This window comes from Ailuropoda melanoleuca, chromosome 13, assembly GCF_002007445.2.
Source record: "Ailuropoda melanoleuca isolate Jingjing chromosome 13, ASM200744v2, whole genome shotgun sequence".
NCBI lineage: Eukaryota > Metazoa > Chordata > Mammalia > Carnivora > Ursidae > Ailuropoda > Ailuropoda melanoleuca.
The window spans coordinates 87744776-87767747 of record NC_048230.1 but is presented as its reverse complement, the minus strand read 5'-3'; the positions used below and the strand labels follow the sequence as shown (position 1 = coordinate 87767747).

At 43.0% G+C, this 22972-nt stretch overlaps 1 protein-coding gene across 3 annotated transcripts in view; it reads right to left on the bottom strand.

The window, feature by feature from the left end:
• DTD1 (D-aminoacyl-tRNA deacylase 1) overlaps nt 1-11391 on the bottom strand; it is a 180865-nt gene extending 169474 nt beyond the window's left edge. Inside the window, exons 1-3 of one of the 3 annotated variants that reach the window (XM_034639922.1) lie at nt 11228-11391; nt 5633-5723; nt 3957-4192 (exon numbers count right to left, since the gene is read on the bottom strand). In XM_034639922.1, coding sequence (XP_034495813.1) covers nt 3957-4192; nt 5633-5723; nt 11228-11270 — 370 coding nt within the window. In that variant the 5' untranslated portion in view covers nt 11271-11391. The remainder of the gene's footprint in view (nt 1-3956; nt 4193-5632; nt 5724-11227) is intronic. The other 2 variants (XM_034639921.1, XM_034639920.1) reach the window with 2 other exon arrangements.
• Nucleotides 11392-22972: the final 11581 nt, after the last annotated feature.

Genomic DNA, 22972 nt, shown 5'->3' with positions numbered 1-22972 from the left:
AAATAAAATAAAATAAAATAAAGTTCCAGTCATTAAAGAGGGAAGGAGTGAAAATAAAAGCTAAATCTAATTAAGTCAATAGGCAAGACATGGAAGCAACCTAGATGTCCACTGATAGATGAATGCATAAAGAAGAGGTAATATATAGACACAACAGAATACTATTCAGCCATTAAAAAGAAAAAAAGAAGAAGGAAAGCCTGCCTGCAAATGCAAGAACATGGATGAAACTTGAGGACTTCCAGTTAGACAGAGAAAGACAAATACTATACAATTNTAAATAAATAAATAAATAAATAAAATAAAATAAAATAAAATAAAGTTCCAGTCATTAAAGAGGGAAGGAGTGAAAATAAAAGCTAAATCTAATTAAGTCAATAGGCAAGACATGGAAGCAACCTAGATGTCCACTGATAGATGAATGCATAAAGAGGTAATATATAGACACAACAGAATACTATTCAGCCATTAAAAAGAAAAAAGAAGAAGAAGGAAAGCCTGCCTGCAAATGCAAGAACATGGATGAAACTTGAGGACTTCCAGTTAGACAGAGAAAGACAAATACTATACAATTTCACATACACGCAGAATCTAAAAAACCCATCTCACAGACGCAGAGCACACACTGGTGGTTGCCAGATGCAGGGGGTGAAGGGTGGGTGAAACGGGTGAAGGTGGCCAAAAGGTTCAAACCTCCAGTTGTAAGATAAATAAATTCTGGGATATAAGGTATGGCATAGTGACCAAAGTTAACAATATTGCAGCATGGGGCGCCTGGGTGGCACAGAGGTTAAGCACCTGCCTTCGGCTCAGGGCGTGATCCCGGTGTTATGGGATCGAGCCCCACATCAGGCTCCTCCGCTGGGAGCCTGCTTCTTCCTCTCCCACTCCCCCTGCTTGTGTTCCCTCTCTCGCTGGCTGTCTCTCTCTCTGTCAAATAAATAAATAAAATCTTTAAAAAAAAAAAAAAACAATATTGCAGCACATGTTTGAAAGTTACTAGGAGAGCAGATCTTAAAAGCGCTCATCACAAGAAAAGTAAAACTGTAACTATGTGAAGTGATAAACTAACTGAACTTAACATTGGTAATCATTTCACAATATACCCACATATCAAACCATCATGTTGTATAACTAAAACTAATAGGGTATTACATGTCAATTGTATTAGAAAACTACAAAAAACATTTTAAGTATTTTCAAAAAGGAAATTAAACTACTTTAAGTCTTAAAATTGCTGAAGTGGCCCTGAGAATCTTAAAATAAAGAAAATGTATTTATTAGCAGTTGGTTTGTGTTCCATCATCCTTTCAGCTCTCAGAGGGCTTTCCATACTGGAGCTGGAAACCAAAAACTCAAAATTAAGCAAAACACAGCAAGCGTGTAAAACATGCTCTCTGCATCGTGTTCCACCAAAGACCATAAAGGAGGTAAAGAGCTGAAGGAGCAAGAGAGGCACTGTTGTTTCACTGAAGTGAAAGTGTTTCTGAAAGTCCAAAGGATTTGGAAATAAATTTTGATTAAAACTCTTCATATAAATCACATCAATTTTTATCAAAAACAATCAGATGGATCATATCTCCACAAACTTAAATTGTGACCCATTATAAAAATTTTAGTGTTTATAGTACATTGTTTCAGGCACTTCAGAGAATTATCTGTATAAAATACAGATCATTTCAAAAAGTAAAAGAACACAAAACATCTAATAATACACAAAACACTCTTCTTTAAGTACTCAGATGAAAGCTGTTTTGTTTTCACTTGAGCACTCCTTAACAACCACTAGTGTTTTCCCATTTAAAGTGCCTTCATGTACGCTTTTATCATATTCCTGTGCTCATCCTTTCAAGGGGCTTCAGTACATTCTAAAATATGTCTGAGATTACTCAGAAATGGGATGATTCTACAAATATCAAGCAGAGAAGACAATGACGACAGCATTTAATCCGCAACTCAGCAAAGAAAAATAATTATTCAGAGGACCTGACTTAATTACTAATTTTGGAAAGAAACATGTTTGCAGCAAAGCCATGCTGCAGGATCCCAGCGGACACAGGGTGGGAAAAAATACTGGAGACCACCACGACCAGAATTGTGAATGGTGCTCTAAAGTTGGATTATTTCCAGAAGAGCCAAATACATTCTACTCTACCAGGACCCAAGTGGAGAGTGGGATTTGATTTAAGGCAGGGGTATCCTGATCACGGCAAAGGGACACTTCACACAGGTAAAAAGAGAATTAAGAAGAAATGCTGGAGAGAGACAGGAATATCACTCTTCTAAACGTAAGTGAATCTGATGAATTGACAATCCTCAATGTGGGGCTTTGCTACAGAGCTTCAAAATCAGGCAGAAACTTTTTTTTTTTTAAAGATTTTATTTATTTATTCGACAGAGATAGAGACAGCCAGCGAGAAAGAGAGAGAGCGAGAGAGAGAGAGAGAGAGAGAGCGCGCGCGCGACAGAGATAGAGACAGCCAGGAGTGGGAGAGGAAGAAGCAGGCTCCTAGTGGAGGAGCCCGATGTAGGGCTCGTTCCCATAACCCCATAACGCCAGGATCACGCCCTGAGCCGAAGGCAGACGCTCAACCGCTGTGCCACCCAGGCGCCCCCAGGCAGTAACTTCTATTCCTTTAGGCTGAAAACAGGTCCAATAAATACGGGATCAAGCTTTATTTCTTCCAGAGAAAGTCAAAGTATAGGAGATACTACAGAGTTAACTATCAACAACTCTTAGACGTCTACAAAAGGGTATGATGGCAGCAAAAGAAACTGCAGTTAGATACTGAGACATTCTACTAAGGGAAGTCTCACACTAAGACGTATTACCAAAGGAAGCTAAACATTCTAATAGCTGTGAAGAAAAAGGCAAAACATGATGGTTTTAAAAGCAATCTGCCCCCCAGAAACATGAAAACAGATTAGAAATAAATGCCCCTTTAAACAGACTCATAATTTCAGATTCATAATTCTCCCATAAACCAGGACCACTATTCCAAGGCACTTTCGAGACTAAACAGTCAAACTAAGTTGGCATTCCTGCCAATAAGTAGTTAAGCAAAGACAGATACCTTCACTGCCCAATATGACAGCCATTAAGCACACATGGGTATTGGGTATTTGAAATGTGCCAGGTCCAAATTGAGATAGGCTATGTGTATAAACTACACATCAAGATTTAGAAGACTTTAGCACCAAAAAAGAATGAAAATTATCTCAATCATTAACTTTTTATATTGATTGTGAGGTGAAATCATACTATTGTGGGGTGCCTGGGTGGCTCAGTGGGTTAAGTGTCTGCCTTCGGCTCAGGTCATGATCCCAGGGTCCTGGGATTGAGCCCTGCATTGGGCTTCCTGCTCCGTGGGGAACGTGCTTCTCCTTCTCCCTCTGCCACTCCCCCCTGCTTGTGCTCTCTCACACACTCTCTATCAAAGAAACAAAAAAATCTTAAGAAAGAAAGAAAGAGAGAGAGAGAAAGAGAAAGAAAGAAAGAAAGAAAGAAAGNCCGAGCGAACCATACTATTTTGGATATATTTGGGTTAAATAAAATATACTTTTAAAACTAATTTCACTTGTTTCTTTTTACTTTTTTTAATATGGCTACTAGAAACTGATGGCGACACGTGGCTCACATTTGCGGCTTGCATTGTATGTCTCTGTCGAACATGATAAGCAAGCAAAACAAAACAGCACTGTATCAAACACACTTCTGGCTTGCTAAACGTTTCACATGTGAACAGAAGAATGAAGAAGGGTAAACAGTATTAGGGCATTCAGAGGACTCCTATCACAGCAGGAGAACATACCACAAGTATGTTGTTTTAAGGAAATAATAAGCACAAACAACAAACTTTCTCAAAAAGGAGATGCTATAATTGCAGATTCTCTTTTCCCCCTTCTGGAAGTACCCCAGAGACCCTCCTCTTGGGGGGGCTCGCCCTCCTGCCTACCTTTGATGAGCTCCGGCCTGTATGTCTTCCGCAGCTGCTCCAGGAAGCTGTTGTAGAAGCTCTCTGCCTGCTCTGTGGGCATGGCCAAGTGGAAGTCAGGCTTGTTGCCCTTGAGGACGCACTGGAGGGTGAACTGGCTGATGCACAGCACCTCGTACTGTTTGTCCATCACACTCTTCGCCCAGTGTTTCCCGCTCTCATCCTCAAACACACGCAGGTTTAAAATCTTTCTGACCCTGAGAGGAAAATAGTGGTGAGAGCTACCTGAAGAATCATAAGCCCCCCAACACACTCCATACCTCCAAAGCGTCACCAGAATCCTGTCGAATAAGGACAGAATGCTGACATAATATTATATGTATTACATATATATAAGGACATAAGGAGCAAGGTATTTGGGTCTTGGGCAATTTATTTATCCACTCTAGGCCTCAATTTCCTCATCTGTAATGTGAGATAGTAACAGACCTACCTCACAGGACTGTTTGGGATTCCTTTTTTTATTTTTTTTTTTGGCCTGTCCCCCCAGCTGCTACTCACGGGAACCAGAGCTAAGAACAACCACTCACTAACTGCTCCTTCACATTGGTGGACGTGTCAAGACATGGGTCCAATTCTAATTGTTTTTATAGAAGAATTCAATCTTTACACTGGAATAATGATACCCCATTTTTACATCCTTTTTTGGAGCTACTGAAAATGAACCACTGGGCAAACACCCTGGAGAAAACTCAAGGTTACTGCAACTATGCAAAAAGACCTGGTGAAAGCCTCCCTGACAACTGTGTCACGTGCCTCTTGAGCCCCAGGAGGGCTTCCTTATAAATGTGGATGACAAAAAGCAGCCGCTTTGGCAAGGAAGAGGACAAGGGAACATTTATTCCTTAGTGGGAATTAAGTTCCAAGTCTGATTTCAACCTAATGCAAAGGGATATTTGGGTAGATTTACACCCAGGTATGGGCACCAACAGGCAGAATAAACAGACCCACACACATCTGAAGCAAATGTGTCAAGTAGCGCTGGGGGGATGGGGGGCAAACATGGGGATGGGGGAGGCGGCCTGTACTTAGACAGCCAGTCAGGAAACAGCAAGGACAAACTCCCCACTTTAGTAAAAATAACACCAGCTTCCAAGTCAGGGAGCCTGGATTTTAAAACTTGAATTCAGGTTTTCTACTACATACATGTTCATGATCTTAGGCAAGTAATTTAACTGTCTGAGCTCCAGATCCTATGCATACAATGAACAACTGAGCATTTTTTAAATGTATAAATGGTGCCCAGTTCATACTGCTCAAACTGGAAAGAAATCATTCCTAAGAAAAGAAGTTCGGTTTTGCATTAAGAGAATGGTTCGTGGAAAAAGGAGCAAAGAGGGACCAAGGCCTTGGGTTCCAGCTCTGATACTGACTTAGTGGGTGTCACCTGACAAATTACTCTTCCTTGGTCTCCTCATCTGAAACACGGGAGATAACCATATTACATCAAATGGGACACAAATAAAAGTAACAGAGGTTCACTTCATAGGAACAAAATACTATCGAAGTTCCCAGTGTATGTATATATATAATTTAGATAGGTCGGTAGGTAGGTAGGTAGATAGAGATATATAGATAGAGATATAACCACTACATATCCCATTCAAATAGCAATGACTTAGAAATCTGCCTCTTACATGTGCTCCAGTTCCTTCTGTGTATCTTCCAGAGAAATACCAAGCAACACACAGATGCCCCGTCCAATAGCACTTATCTGCTCTCCTCCAACTAGAAAGGAAATAGTAAGGAAAAAAGACTCAGAACCAAACAGGTACCATGCCGCACTTTTAAGTAACCAGAGGAATGTTTAAACATCACACATACTTATAACTTCTTTGACAAAATCAGTAGGTATTCAAAAATGAGTTTCATAGGGGCACCTGGATGGCTCAGTTGATTAAGCATCTGCCTTCAGCTCAGGTCATGATCCCCAGAGTCCAGGGATCAAGCCCCACATCAGGCTCCCTGCTCAGTGGGGTGTCTGCTTCTCCCTCTGCCCCTCATCCACCCCGCTCATGCTCGCTACCTCTCACTCACTCTCTCAAAAAAACAAAATCTTTAAAAAAAAAAAAGTTTCAAAAATGCAGTAAGACTATCAAGATTTATGTCCATTCTGACCTTTTATCTGGAATGAATGAGCTCTTAAATGAACAACCATTAAGCCAAATTTTAGGGCCATATTTTCATCTGTTACTTTGGGTAAAGCACCTCAAACTTTCCATTACAGACTTTGCCCATTTGTAAAAACAGAACAGAGTTTTCCTCCCCAGAGAATCCAGCTCAGCTGTATGTATTCTCTGAAAGGAAGTGCCTGCTTTTCTTGGGAATCAGCAAATATGGTAACACAATATAGAGATAGCACAAAATAATAAACATTTATGTCAGAAAAACAAAGAAATCATTTTTCTACTAAGAAAAGATAAATATATTATACATAAAAACCACAGTTTAAAGGGTAAGCTTCAGGGTGCCTGAGGGGTACAGTCAGTTGACATCTGGCTCAGGATTGTGGGATCAAGCCCTGTGTCAGGTTCCAGAGCTCAAGATTCTCTCTCCCTCTTCCTCGGCCCCTCACCCTTCTCTAAAATAAACAAATAAATCTTTTTAAATAAAAAAATAATTAAATAAATACAAGTTAAGCTTCAACTCAGCAAGCTTCTATCATTTCCCATTTTGGTACTAAACTTTGTAAGCCAATGACCTCCAAATCCCTTTCAATCATTCACCTCATCCACAAAAAAACCAAATCTCTGAATATAAATGCCAAAAGTTTGTGTGTGTATTTATAGTCAAATATAGGCTTTACTACCATGAGGCAGTATCTCAGTCCTGGCACAGTTCTTAGGCCAAGATCCATCATTATGATGGTGAACCTAAATCCATATTTCAAATGTTAAATCTTCATAACAAAATTTTTGGCCAACTTTTTGCCAAATCTCATTAGATTACTGACATCTTGTTATTTTACCATCTATTAACCTAATGCTCCAATCAGGAGAAGAGTAGACGCTGCCATTTTCCTTTTTGCTTCTGCTGGATAATAGTATCTATAAATATACCTGACAAGGCATCATAAACTGGAACGTGTTGTCATATCCTGCAAGCTAAGGAAAGAATGAGAAACCCCCCTCTTCCTTCACCTGACAAGGGACCACCTGACATGCAGACCCTAGGGGAGTATCAGCATCAACACATTCCAACCCAAATATCAGTAAAGCTTAATTCCTCTTCTTGTTATGCTAAAAAGTATTTTCTTCTGTGCTGCTTTGCCTGTAATGGACTATGAGTGATTTACTGTCCTTTGAGCCAATGACTCAGAAGCTAAAACAGAAATAATCTATCCTGAAATAAGCGATAAACAATTAAGGTGTTTGCCTTGTTTGTGTTGCTTTAGAAAAAGCTTCTGGCTTTATTTGTTCTTTAAAGAAGTTACTATTATTTTCTTATAATATCAAAATATTTTTTTAAATTTTCCCCATAGTATGTTTTAAAAGCTTAAATATAATGACTATTGAGTTATAGCCACCAGTAAATTAATGCATAAGCATTATAGAAAACTTGGAAAATATAAGAAACAGGAAGAAAGGAAAGAATACCCAAAGACAAACACTTCAATATTTCAATGATTTCCTTTTGATATATTCTCTATCCATAGGTTTTACTTTATATTTTCAACTACTGTAATAATATTGTATATAAATTTTTGTGTCCCATCTTTTCTCTTAACAGTGCATAAGGATTTTTTCATGTTATAAGCTTTTCCTAAACATCTTTTAATAGTTACATCCCATCAAGTGGAATTGCTGCATTCCATCCAATGGACTGACTAACCATCCCGTTTGGCTGGATATAGGATTTGTTTCAAAATTCTCACTTCAATAAATAACACTGTAGGGAAAATTTTTGTATACTAGACTTTAGACTTTACATTTTAGAGCAGTTTTAAGTTCACAGCAAAACTGAGCAAAGACACAGAGATTCAGGGTGCCTGGGTGGCTTAGTCAGTTAAGTGTCTGACTCTTGATTTGGGCTCAGGTCATGATCTTGGGGTCGTGAGATCGAGCCCTACATCAGGCTCTGTGCTGAGCATGGAGCCTGCTTAAGATTCTCTCTCTCCCTCTGCCCCACAATCCCTCTAAAAAAAAAAAAGAAAAAGGTACTATACTCACAGCCCCCATACATGCATAGCTTCCCCATTGTCAACAACCCCCACCACAGGGGTACATTTGTTACAACTGATGAACCTCCACCAACATTTCATTATCACTCAAAGTCCATAGTTTATTAGGGTTCACTCTTTGTGTTGTACATTCTATAGGTTTGGACAAATCTACGATAACATGTATCTACCATTACAGTATCATACAGAGTAGTTTCACCGCCCTAAGAATCCTCCCTGCTCTGCCTATTCATCCCTCTATTTTCTTGCAATTAGTATTCTCTTCTTAGAATAGATTCTGAAAAGTAGAATCACTACTCAAAGTGATTCAAATCACTACCTTAAGAGTTTCATGCTTCCCCCTCTCCCTCAGCCACACTCGTGCTCTCTCTCTCAAATAAAGAAATAAAATTTTCAAAAAAATATTTTTTTTAAAAGGGGGGCACCAGGGTGGCTCAGTCAGTTAAGCATCTGCCTTCGGCTCAGGTCACGGTCCCAGAGGGGCTCCTTGCTCAGCAGGAAGCCTGCTTCTCCCTCTGCCGCTCTTTCATACTCCCTCTCTCTCAAATAAATAAAAAAAATCTTTTAAAAAGTTTTTTGAAGAGTTTCAACATTTTTATAATGTATTACTGTCTTAATAAGAAACAAATCATGCCCCAAAGCCTATATATAACATAGTTTGCTCTCTTATTTTGGAGTAGTTTTGCTCCCCCCTCCAGGGATAAGTAGAAACTAGGAGTTCCAAAGCGTTCTTTTATTACAGACAAATGGATTTCCAAGAGAAAAAACTTGAGAATCACCATTTTAGACAACAGATCACAGGGCCAGAAAAGACCTGAGATATTTGGTCAATCTCCCATGTATACTGGCATCACCTCTTCTTCAAGAATTCACAACTGGGGCACCTGGGTGGCTCAGTCGGTTAAGCGTCTGCCCTTGGCTCAGGTCATAATCCCAGGGTCCTGGGATCAAACCCCTCATCGGGCTCCCTGCTCGGCAGGGAGTCTGCTTCTCCTCCCTCTCCCTCCTCCTCTCTACTCATGCTCTGTCTCTCGCTCTCCCCCAAATAAATAAATAAAATATTTAAGAAAAAAAAAAGAACTCACAATCTCTCAGATCAACTCATTCATGCCCATTTTAGATCCTCTTCCCAACATTCTATGATTCTATTCAGATTTGAGCTGCCGAAGCTGACTGATGGGACATGGGAGTTACCAAACTTTGCCGCCTGTGTAACCAAATGAATATATCTGAAATGTTCCATAATAAAGCTTTTAAAATTAGATTATTACAATAACCATGCTAAGGCATCAAAATGTGCTTGACCAATCTCATTAAGTGAGTCTGCCACATAATAAGATATGACTCCTATATTGTACTCGGTCCCAACCATAAAATCGGAAATGACATTTTAGAATCCCCGTAATAAAGTGCCACTCGTGTACAGCCATGTTTCACTGAAGCCAGTCACATTCTTAAGGAATCAGAAAATCTTTCCATTACAGTTCAACTAGAAGGCCTGGCTAACCTGAAGGTCCCTCCAGCACTGACAGAGAATTCCATTTTATTTAACAATTTCCCACAATTAATACCCTTCTCTTTTTTTAAATACCCTAATCTTTTTTAATATGCAGGTCCGTTTGTTGGTTTTTAACTAAGAGCACCCAATTTAAATAGTAAACTAAAATCACTCAAATTATTCAGCAAATCTCACAAAATACATGTCCCCAATATTCCAGATCAGCAGGATGAAGAGTGCAAGAGAAGATTAGAACTTAAATTCCTCAAAGTTCACTCACTGTTGGTGATGACCAAATAGAGCAGAATGCAAGATTTTGCTCAAAAAAGCAAAAAAATCTTTTCATCTCTGAATTTCCCCAGTTTTAATTACTTTAAATATTAACTGAAAGGACAAAAAACCTTTGTCTTAAAGCCCATAAATCCCAAAGCTATTCTGTTCGGTATTACTCCAAGACCGTATCCAAAATCAGTTAACAGAACAGCTTAGAAATCATTAGGCAGCATTGAAAAGTACACTCTCAGATGTAAATATATGGTTTTGCTGGGTTTGGTTGTTTTAAGGGATTTTGTTGCTTTGCTTTTAAATTTATATTTTTGTGGACACAAGAACACACACTTGGTGCAGACTGGCTGAAGAAAAGGATACCTGGAATTACTTGCATTGAAACAATACTATTAAGTCTGAAAAAAAAAAAAACAGAAGGCTAGAAAGCAATCTAAAATTAGTCATTAAAAATTTTTTTAACATCTTTTTATCTCGGTTTGACTTTTTAAAACGACTACCTTATATACAATAATCATCTGGATCTCTGATGTTCGAACTAGACTATAGTGATCCAGCAATGACTAATGGCTGGGTACCTTGGTCCACAAGAAACTGGTGGCAAAGAGAAATATTTCATCCAGAATTCTTTAGATTCTGACCCCATCCCTGCATGGTTAGAGAAGTGAGAGAGAGAGGTGTCCTGGGGGCGGGGATCATTCTGTATCTAGTCTGGGCGCTGGTCACGTGGGTGTGCATAACTGTCAGAACTCATCCATATGAACAACTCTTCATATCTGTGCATTTTATTGGCAGTCAAGCTCCATAAAAACTGGGACATGTAGACAACGGGCAAAAATGGGAAATTTAAAACAGAACGTTGTAAGGGGGGGAGGAGGGGTCCCTGCTCCGGAAATGCTGCCTACGTGTTGTTTGTGCAACATTCCACCAAAGAACGGGCCATGGGGACGCTCGGAGGTTCTACCACCCAGTACTCGGGACCAAAAAAAAACCAAACAAGACGATAATAAGGCGCATTTATCGTGAACCCAAAGTAGAACCCTGCAGCGAGGGCCGCGCCGGGGCCCGCGGGGCACGTGGACTGCTGCTCCGAGGCCGCGGCGACGCCCGGAGCCAACCGGGGAACTCCGGGCTGCGGGGGCCGAGCTCGCCAGGGCCCAGCGGCCGTAGCGGCCCCGGCGACACCCTCGCGGGGGCGGCCGGGGAGTGCCGGGCGCGGGGTCAGGGGTGGGTTCCTCCCGGGCCCGGCCCCGGCCCCGCCCGACTGACCTGTGACGCTGGCCCGGGTGACGCGCTGCACCACGGCTTTCATGGCTGCGGCTGGGGTGAGTGGGGCGGCGCCGCGCTCCTTCCGGCCTCGCGACTCTGCGGGCGCCTCGGCGGCCGGCGCCCTCTGCGGGTGACACCAGGAAGCGCGCCGAACGGCCTGGTCGGACCCTGTTGGCGGTGACACGCCCACGTCGGTCACGCCCACCCACAGGTCGGTCACGCCCCATCGGTCACGCCCACTTGGTGATAGGTCCCGCCCCTTCCTCGGTCCCGTCCCAGCCACAGGTGGGCCCAACCCCCACCATATCCAGAAACTCCCCCACCCTCTCACCCCCGCCCCTACGCAGACTCAACTCATGCCCAAAACAGAGTTTCTGCACCGGATGTTTCTCACATCCCCGACCTAAAATCCAATTGTCCCTAAATCCCAGCTTTGTCCTGAATCCTAATCCTATGTTCCTTGTTCCACCCTTCCACCCCTCTGTCCCGACGCTCCGAAATTCCTCTTCCCTTGTCTTCCTTCCTCAGTGGCTTCTCAGAAACCAGACAGAACAGAATCTGCTGCCTAAAATAGCCATTTAACTACGGGATGTATTTATATGACTTAGCCATGCCATGGCAGAGCAGAGTAATGAGCCTGTAATTCTGATTCCTCTAATACTAATATTTAGCAGCTCCCCCCACCCACGGTTATTGGAAGATTTAAATAAAATAGGCAGTGTAAAAATCACTCGAATGCGGCAAAGGATTTACCAGTATTACCCCAACAAATTATTATCACTGATAAGAATAAGCCCCTTTCATGGGTGGCTGGGTGGCCCAGTGGGTTAAGTGTCTGCCTTCTGCTAAGGTCATGATCTCAAGGTCCTGGGATCAAGCCCAGAGTCAGCAGGGAGTCTGCTACTCCCTCTCCCTCTCCCTCTCCCCTCCTCCTCCTCATGCTCTTTCTCGGTCTCAAATAAATCTTAAGATAAATAAATAAAATTTAAAAATAAGCCCCTTTCAGTGTGCCTTCTTCTCAAACCCTCTAATAGTATTAGAGGGTGTAGAATGATGACATTCAGAACACGTTATCCCAAAATATGGCAACTTGGCATATTGAATACTGTAAACTGACGGAGCTTGAGTGAGGAGCAGGATCAGGAAAGTGACTCTGAACTTCCCCCCACCCTTCTCCCCTGAAACTAGTCATAAATTCTTGTGTGAGAGGTGCCCTCCCAACACCCTGATCTGCAAAAACAAAGGGATGGTAAGAACAAACGGGCCTTGCTAAATTTCCCCCAGTTTACTGTGCTTACCTCATACTCCTTGACCTATTATACTCCTCCATGATGTTCACTCTTCGTTAAAAATAGCATAAGAATACACAAGTCTGTTTCTTTGAGTCTTCATTTTCTTGTGCACCCCTGTCCTGTAAAACTTAATTAGGTTTGTGTACTTTTCTCCTGTTAATCTGTCTTTGTCAGCTTGTCAGGCCCAACCAGAGACCCTAAGAGTGAGAAAAACTTAAAATTTGACATTTTTTTACATTAAATCAGCATAGCTCAAACATTTTGATGTCAAGATCCCTTTACATTCTTAAAAATTATTGAACACCCCAAATAGCTTTTGTTTATCTAGGTTATATCTAAAGAGATTTACTGTATTAGAAATTACAACAAAGAGGGGCGCCTGGGTGGCTCAGTCCTTAAGCGTCTGCCTTCAGCTCAGGGCGTGATCCCAGCATTCTGGGATCGAGCCCCACATCGGGCTCCTCTGCTAGGAGCCTGCTTCTTCCTCTCCCACTCCCCCTGCTTGTGTTCCCTCTCTCGCTGGCTGGCTGTCTCTGTCAAATTAAAAAAAAAAATCTATAACAAATTACAACTAAGAGAAATTGTTAAACATTGATTTATAATACACTTAAAAACAACAATAATAAATTCATCATATGTTAACATTAGAACAATGAGGTCATTACACACCATGGAACCTCTGGAGAGCCCCATCGTATACTCCTGAAGGAGTAAGAGTGAAAAAGGCAAATATTGTCTATATATTGTTATAGAAAGAGTTGGCAATCACAGGTCCTCTAAAGGGACACTTTGAGAACTGCTGGATTTGATAATGGCATTAAATCAATATTAATTTCCTGATTTGTATGTAAGAGAACATCCTTGTTTATAGAAAATACACACTGAAGTATTTAGAGGTATAAAGGCACATCATATCTGCAATTTACTATCAAATGGTTTGAAGAAAAATAATATATACAAAGAAAGAGAGTGAGAAAGCAAATGAAATAAAATATTGGCAATTTGGAAGGGAAGGGAGCTTATTTTTCTGTAAGCTGGAAATTACTTCAAAACAAAAGGTTTTAGGGCCCTTGGCTGCCTCAGTCGGAGAAGAGTGCGACTCTTGATCTCAGGGTTGTGAGTTTGAGCCCCGCGTTGGACATAGGGATTACTTGAAAATAAAAATATATTTTTTTAAAGATTTTATTTATTTATTCGACAGAGATAGAGACAGCCAGCGAGAGAGGGAACACAAGCAGGGGGAGTGGGAGAGGAAGAAGCAGGCTCCCAGTGGAGGAGCCTGATGTGAGGCTCAATCCCATAACGCCAGGATCACACCCTGAGCCGAAGGCAGACGCTTAACCGCTGTGCCACCAGGCACCCCTGAAAATAAAAATTTAATTAATTAACTAATTAATTAATTAAAGGTTTTAAAAACATACCAAAACACCCAGGTTCTTTTTTTTACGTTTATCTAATTTTAAAAGGTCAATACCAGAGGCAAAAGCAGGTCCCCCTTCCAGGGGCCTACTCCCCTCTGCACACGTTCTCCTTTGGTTTCTCAATTGCTACTCTCCCCTGGATTCCCTTCTTTCCCTGTCTTCCTTCACTCCACTTGCGCGTGACAAGCCTTCAGGGCCCTGTGCTCCCTGGCTTTCCCCAACATTCTCATCTTTTTAAATTCCACCTTCATGCCACCAACTCACATTTTCATTTCTACTCCAGATATCTCCTGTGTTTGTGCTTCCAAATATCTTCTTCACATCTCCATTTCCATGAGTCACAGACGTCACAAAGTGAATAGATTTTAAATGGAATTCAGGATTTCCATCCCTGTTATATAATAAAGAATTTGTCTGGTCTTTGTTCTGGGTTTCTGTCACAGAGCTTTTAAAATCCTCAGAATCCCCCAAGTGATAGGAGTGTGTTTGTTCTTCGTGCCCCTTGATCACACCTGACTTTATGCTATTAAGACAGTTCTAGAGGGGAGCTGGTCACCAGAAAGATCACATGTGAGTCATCGTGACAAATCTGAAGGAGTCACAGAAACTACCAAATTTGTAGCCCATTGGTCAGAAATACAGATGGCTTGGGGACCCCTGAAATGAATCTGGCATCTGAAGTAAGAGCAGCCTTGTTGGGGATGTGCCCTTAAACTCACAGGGTCAGGGCTAAGTCTGGATGGTTAGTGCCAGGACCGAATTGCAATACACTGGTTGGTGTTAGAAGAATTCCGCAAGCCCTCCATACTCCACCGCCTGGGTCATCACTATCTAAATAAATGGCTCCAATGTTTCCTAGAGTCATAAGTGACTCATAGTTGCCCTCTTTTCCTCTCCCCAAGTATCTAGTCCATCAACAAATCTTCTTACCTCCAAAACATACCCCCCAGTGCCCTCTTCTCTCCACCACCATGTCATCCTGTCACATGCTCCCCATCATCTCTCACTGGGATTTCTACCACAGCTCTCTCACTTATCTCCCTACTGCCTTATTGATCCCTTCCAACCCATGCTCCACACAGAGATAAAAGTGCTGTTCCCGGAGTATAAATTCTTCACTTTCCAGACTGATATTCTTTACATTTCTCAAACAAATCCATTTGTTCCTACCTCAGGACCTCAGCATCTGCTGGTGCTCCATCTGGAATATTCTCCCCCCATTCTTTGTACATCTTGCTCCTCTCCTTCCTTTAAGTTTTCAACTCAAAGGCTTCCTCCTCCGACAGACTTTCCCTGACCACACAGACGAAGGTGCCCTGTTCCCCGTTATTTCCCATCACAGTCCCATGGTTCTTCCCTCATATTCTGGCAACTTTCTTTCTTTCTTTTTCTTTTTCTTTCTCTCTTTCTTTTTTATCGATTTACTTGAGAGAGAGAGCACGAGCAGGGGGAGGAACAGAGGGAGAAGCGGAGTCCTGAGCCAAAGGCAGACGCTTACCCAGGCGCACCCATACTCTGGCAACTTTCAGTTACTCTAGTGCCTCTTAGGCTGTGTTCTATTCATGTCTCTCATGCTTACCCTTGTATCCGAAGCATCTAACACAGTACCCGGAGCTCAGGCAATATTGTTCAATTAGAATGTGTGAACGTGACTTTTTGGTTAACAACGTATCCTAGACTTATAAGTATGGCTGCGGCTTCCAGGAATTCTAGCCAGACCCCAAGTCCAGAGGTACAAGAGACCCCCTCTTCCCGACCCTTCCTCTGAAGCTAGGACTACTTGCCCAGAAGCCCCTGGCTCTTGGCGAGCCAGAATGAGATCACATGACCACGCTTAACCCAATCACTGGAAGGGAGATGGGACTTGACCCACCCCCCACCCCCACCCACAAGATTGGCTGAGACAAAAGGTTCCTGCCTCGCGGCATACAGCCCTCCAGGGGGTTACAGGAGGTGTGTTGGAAGAGGCGGTCTGGAGCTGTTACAGTGTCTAGAGGTGGTTACTGGCATTTAAGGACCAGAGAAATTGCAATGCCGAGCCTCTTGCAACACCGGGGGCAGCCCACAAACGGGATTGTCCCATCATAGTGCCAGCAGTGCCCTCTTTGAGAAACACGGACTTGGACAACCAGGACCTGCCCCCCGGGACGGAGCCAGTTCCCCTAAAGCACGAGATGGCGTGGACTCACCGGTCTGTAATAAAGGGGGAACGCAGGTAGTGGATGCCGGGAAGGCAGTCCGCCGTGTCTACCGAAAGGTCGTTTTCAGCTGAGTGCCATGTCGAGCAAGTTTTATTGACGAGGCTTCTGCCTGAATCTTTCCAGTTATCTCCGTAAATTCCTGAAAGCGGGATTGCTGGATCAAAGAATATGCCATTTTCCGTTTTGATACGCACTGCTAAACTGCGCTGCTGAAGAAGTGTGTTAACGCCGGGGTAAGCCGTGTTTCAGCGGACAGGCAAGTTCCGTGTGCCAAACAACTCCCTGGGGTGCCAAGAGCCAGGCAGCTGGAGGACTACAGGAGGGGACTGGCCTTAAAGAAGAAGGCGTTCGCACCTGATTTTCAGGACTACCTAAGACACATTTTACTCCTGATAATAGTAGCATGGGCACAAAGCACTGTCTCAGTAGAAAGTCATAACCCTGTCATTGAACAGGGTAGATAGTAAGCCTCCATCAAAAGGAACCGAGGCTCAGAAAAGTAAAGAAGATTTTCCTATCATGGAAAGTTAGATTCAATTTTTTAAAATAAATTAAGGGGGAGATGGGATTTGCTTAGAGTTACATCAGCTGTAACGGAGACCCAAGTAACAGTGGCTTGAACTTCACAGAACTGGATTCTTTTTCTCATAAAACCCTGCACTGGTATGGTTTTCCACAAGGCCAGAGAAGTCGATTCATTTCTTTTTGTTGTTGTTTTTTTTAAAATATTTTATTTTTAAGTAATCTTTACACCCAACATGGCCTCGAACTCACAACCCTGAGATCAAGATTTGCACACGCTGCTGACTGAGCCAGCCAAGCGCCCCTTGTTTTTTTGTTCTACCATCCTTTGGGAGTTGTCTTCATCTGAATGGTGCAATGGTCAAGATGGCTTACGACCACCTTCCTGCTCTTCCAGGAGGAGGGGACTCAGGAAGGGGAGCGCATGCCCAGATGGCTCATCACTCACACCCCATGACAGTTGTGGCCCACTTTCCTTTGAAAGAGGCCACAGACTTTGGCAAATACTCCTGTGGAAGAAAAAGTCAACAGTCTCTGCCACAAATTCCAAATAAGAGTACTTTCCTGAAGACATTGTGTTAATGAACTGTCGGTTTCCAACCATTTTAAATAGAAGATATTATTGACCTGACATCAATCNTTTTTTTTTTTAAAGATTTTATTTATTTATTTGGCAGAGATAGAGACAGCCAGGCAGGGAGGGAACACAAGCAGGGGGAGTGGGGGAGGAAGAAGCAGGCTCATAGCAGAGGAGCCTGATGTGGGGCTCGATCCCATAACGCCGGGATCACGGCCTGAGCCGAAGGCAGACGCTTAACCGCTGTGCCACCCAGACGCCCCTAAATAGAAGATATTATTGACCTGACATCAATCTGAGACAAAGATATAACTATTCACCCCAGCACCCGTGAGTTGTGCATTGAGTAATCACTTCCATATTCTCTCCAGGGTGGTGACTATAGTAGGTTCTCTATGAATAAAGGAAGAGAGAATGAGTGGAAAATGAACTGGCAAGCTTCTGCTTCTGAGTTAGCTGTGCTATGGGAGATGTCTTCTGTGTAATATGTAAATGTAATATCTGGATATGATATTTTTTAGTACTTGAAATACATTTAATAATAGCGTGGCTCAGTCAGTTGAGCATCGGACTCTTGGTTTCAGCTCAGTTCATGATCTCGGGGTCATGAGATCATTCTCTACATGGATATTCCCTCTCTCCTCTCCCTCTGCCCCTCCCCCTGCTCACGCTCTCTTTCTCTTAAACAAATAAATAAATAAATACTTTAATACTAAAAATTCCTTTTGCATATTCAACCTTTCTATGATGATATGGGATGCTGCTGTGGTTCAAATCATCAACCAGCATTCTATTAGACAACAAATAAATATAGCCAATGGGTAAAATATTTAGCCAAACTGCTACATTCACTGGACTGAATTCAACTGGACTCTTAATTCACCGGACTTCTATTTTTAATAGATCCCTGATGGTATTTTTTCATTTGTTATCTGGCCCTCACAAAAGCATAAAGCATTCTGGTAACTTATAGCTTTCTGGCATTTGGATTCTAGGAAAACAAAAAGTTTTCAGTGTTTCTTTCCAAAGCTTATCATTAATAGTTCCCTCTCTGTTTTATGAGAGGAGGTTGGCATAATACCAACGGCTTAACTTTTGGCACCAGAAAACCCTTGCTTTCTGTCCCAGCTCTGCCACTCTCTGTGTGACCTTAGGAAATGTGGTTTGACCTCATTTAGCCTCCGTCTTTTTATCTGTAAATTGGGGGAGAATATCTTCTTCAGATTGTGGCAAGGAGGAAATGTAATATAGCTCTCAGAAAATGATCTTGAAGTGAATCTGAAAATAAGCATATCTTTACAATGACATATCCATCATCTCTGTCCAGGCCATATCTGTCATTTTGGAAATGATAGATCATATAATTCATCTTAAAAGTCTAATTCAGGCAGGTAAAGCAGAGCTCCCCCAAATGTTTAAAGCCCAATATTCTGCATGCTAGAGCACGCTGGAGCACAGTGCCCCGCAAAAATCATGTTTTTCAACTCCAGCAGGTGGATCGCTAATGCTTAGGAGAAGCTTAACTTTGTTGCTTCTTTGACTTCGCCACTCAGGCATATTTCCAGTTCCACCAGTACACAATTGGGTACAATTTTCTTCTCTGAAAATAGGCTAAGTCCAGGAGAATCTCATGTTCACTTTGATGTATACTGAATCTGTGATGGAAAAAAATAGAAAAATATGGCAAGATAGTCCTCTGATATCATATCAGCAGAAAGACCCTCCCCGCCCCCGTCAAGCTACTCATGACTGATCCCTTCCACAAAATCCACTTAAATTACCATCTTACCTTGGATGTGACCTTCGGCTCACCTATGGTCTTTGGTCTTTGGTGAGGAGCCATGACTGGGCTGGCCTGGCAACCGAGTCACTGAGTCCTGGCCCACCAATGACGGAGTTCTGTCAGGATGCTGTAAAGGAAAATTATCCAAAACTTGCAGTATCAGGTGAAAGAAAGATGGCAAGTGCTTTTAATGTCATTTTGGAGCACTGTGTTTAACAAGCTGTGATATTGTGATTTGAAATAAGAAATATGTAGTTGGTCTTCCTTTATTCCTAGTACAGAGCTCCTAAAATTCTTGGAATTACCTAAGTGAGAGAGTGATAAATATGTCTTTTGTTACCTTAATGGGGTGACTTTTGGACCCCACCTAAGGATAAGAGCTGGTTGTCAGGAGAAGCAATCATGTGCTTAGAGGGTCGGAACTTTCAGTCCCACACCCAACCTCGGGGGAGTGGAGAGGGACTGGAGATTGAGTTCCATTGCCAGTGGCCCAGGATTTAATCAGTCATGCTTATGTAATGAAGCCTCCATAAAAACCCAAAAAGACGGGGTTCTGAAAGCTTCCTGGTTGTTAAACACGTGGAGGTTGGAGAAAGGCCTGCTGGGAGAAAATGGAAGCTCTGCACCCTTTCCCCACACCTTGCCCTGTGCATCTCTTCCCTCTGTCTGCTCCTGAGTTACATTCTGTCATCTAGTCAGTAAAATGTTCCTCCGAGTTCCGTGAGCTGCTCTAGCACATTAATTGAACCCCAGGAGGGGATCATGGGAACCTCTGATTTATAGCGGTGTGGGTCAGAAGTACAGGTAACAACCTGCACTTGAGACTGGTGTCTCAGGGTGGGTGTTGTTACAAAAGCCTATTGCCACAGGCAGAAACACAGGTGAGGAGGACCTGGGCTGTGGTCAGCATCTTGGGGGGAGGGGGCAGGTAAGAGTCTTGCAGGACTGAGCCTTGACCTGTAGGATCTGATGCTATCTCTGGGTAAATAGTGTCAGAGTGGAGTTGAATCATAGGATCCCCAACTGGTTCCCAAGAATTGCTTTGGTATCTGGACCGCCCCGCCGCCCCCCAACACACACACACAATTGGAACTGGTTCCAAGAATCCAAGAATTCTTTTATAGGCCTACTCAAAAATTCCTTAATTATCTGGGGGGAACGTACCTCTGTTTGACCCATCATTTACCTATGATTAAAAGCCTGGGTTTTGTGAAGTTACACATCAACTTGTGGATTTTGGGCCAATAAGGATAAAAGTGATTCCTGTCTGGTAAACAAATAAACAAAACCCCAAAGTGTAGGTACTTACCTCCCTGTAGAGCATTAACCAGAAATCCTATTCTATCACTTCTTTCTCCGGTGCCAAAATTATCTTTGTTGCTTCATTCTCCTTGAAGCAGCTTTATCATCCTACTGGTTTTTTCATTGATGAGTTGAGCAAGCGTTTGATATTTGCTCATCTGATTTTGTATTAGATTCATGTTTTTAATTTTGTGAAAGTATATACATTTTAAAAGATTTTATTTATTTATTTATTTATTTAAGAAAGAGAGAGAAAGAGCAGGGGGAGGAGCAGAAGGAGAGGGACAAGCAGACTCCACCCAGAGCACAGAGCCTAACTTGGGGCTCTATCTCACCACCCTGAGATCATGACCCGAGCCAAAATCAAGAGTTGGAGCCCAAACAACTGAGCCACCCAGGTGCCCTTAAGATTTTATTTTTAAGTAATCTCTATACCCAGTGTGCAGCTTGTGCTCACAACCCCGAGATTAAAAGTCATGTGCTCTACCATCTGAGCCACTCAGACGTTCCTTGAAAAGTATATTTTGACAATCCTCAGCTTTATAATAGCCATTCTTCCGTAGCTAGATGGACTTTGCATGGGTAGGTGCCCAGGACCACCCCTGGCTTCAGTGATTCCCTAGCAGGACTCCCAGGACTCAGCAGATAGTCATACTCATGGCTATGACTTATTACAGCAAAAAGATACAAAGCAGAATCTGCAAAGGAAAAAGGTGGGTGAGGTGAAGTCTAGAGGGAATCAGGCACAGGCTTCCAAGATTCTTCTCCCGGTACAGTTTCACAGGGTGTGTTGGATTCCTCCGGCATCATGTGACATTTCTAAAGGGTGGCTTACCCGGAAGCTCATTAGAGAGACTCAGTGCCCACGGGGTTTTCTGGGGACTCTTGATGTAGGTACCTTCTGTCTAGCATGCACCAAATTTCCAGATTCCCAAACGGAAAGCAAGCTATTCCACAGAAAACCACGTTGTTTGTACAGTTTAGCGACCATGAGCTGCTCTTACCAGTGTGAGAATGATAGAAACTCTGAGGAAATCCAAGTGCCCAGAGACTGGGGGAGGATATACCTAGCTGGCCGGCCTTTTTGAAGACAGCCATGTAGGTCTGGTCTCTTAACGGTTCTGCACAGCTAGGTTACAAGCTTACGAAAGACACAGAGGGAGACCCTCTTTGGGTGTACCCCAAGGCAGATTGCAAGGTTGCCACCCCAAATCTGTTCTTCCTTTCTCCCTTAGCAACAGGAGAACAACGTGCCCATTAAACAAATGACCTGCTCGACCCCCTTCGGCTCAGGCTGGCCAATGAGATGTAAGTGCAAGTTGTCGAGTGGGACTCCAGGAATGCTCCGGTAAGAGGGCAGACAGCTAGCATGTCCCTTTGCTTTTATTCCATTTCCTCCTTCCATCCAGGAATGTGGAGTCGCCAGCAGCCATCCTGAAGGATAGAATTGATGGAAGGAAGAATGGAAGTTTCCATTCCAACCAGAGGTTGGAAATCACTTTCTATGAACAGAGAACCAGCATGACAGAAGGAGCCTGGGCGCCAGATGAATCCATGGAGCCTCTCTACCAGCCAGTGGGGCCAATCCTGGGGGCCAGGGCAGACGTGACCCCGACTTCCCCACCCTTGCACCTCAGGCACATGACTCTGATCTCGTTGGGGGTCGAACTTAAGCGGCGTGGTGGAGGCAGCTCGTGTTGGGTGAACTTGGGTTCAGGATGACCGAACACAGTTGCACCCCAGCCTCCTCCAAGCCGAAAGCCAAAAGTGTTACTTAAAAAAAAAAATATATATATATATATATATATATAGAACAGGGGTTGGAGAGGCAAAGCAGGCAACTTTTTTTTTTCATCATTTTTGGTTCTTAGAAATTATAAGCATTTGTTGCTTTGAAAAAAATTAATTTTGAAGAAGTCGCCTAATAGTGTGGAAACCAATTGGAGGGGACTAAGATGAAGATAAGGAGACAGGAAGGAGTCGCAGCTGCACAGCAAAGAGGGCAGATGACACTAGGGTGGTGGTAAAAGGAATGGAGAGAAGGGGAGGGAGTGGAGGAGAGTTTCAGAGGTACAAATGACAGGGCATGGTGACTGGAAAAGCAAGGGGGAAGGAAACCTACAACGATAGGTTTCTTTTTTCTTTTTAAGATTTTATTTATTTATTTGACAGAGAGAGACAGCCAGCGAGAGAGGGAACACAAGCAGGGGGAGTGGGAGAGGAAGAAGCAGGCTCCCAGCAGAGGAGCCTGATGTGGGGCTCGATCCCAGAACGCCGGGATCACGCCCTGAGCCGAAGGCAGATGCTTAACGACTGCACCATCCAGGCGCCCCAGAACGATAGGTTTCTGATTCAAACAACGGGGTGAATGTTCTCTGAGAGAGGGAGGGAAGAGCAGGCTGTGGGTGAAGGCAGCGATTTCAGCTGTGGAGTTGGACGTAGCTAGGGGACATCCAAGTGGCAATGCTAGATGGATATGGATCTCGAGTCCAGGGGAGTTTGGTCTGGGCTGATATGAAAGGGATGTGAGGTTAGATCTAGCTAACACACCCAGCACATCTGAGCCAATATCCCCTTGGGCCATAGTAGTTTATGGATCCTGGTTAAACTGACTGCCAGGTGAAGGCAGAAGGATTTATCCCGCTGT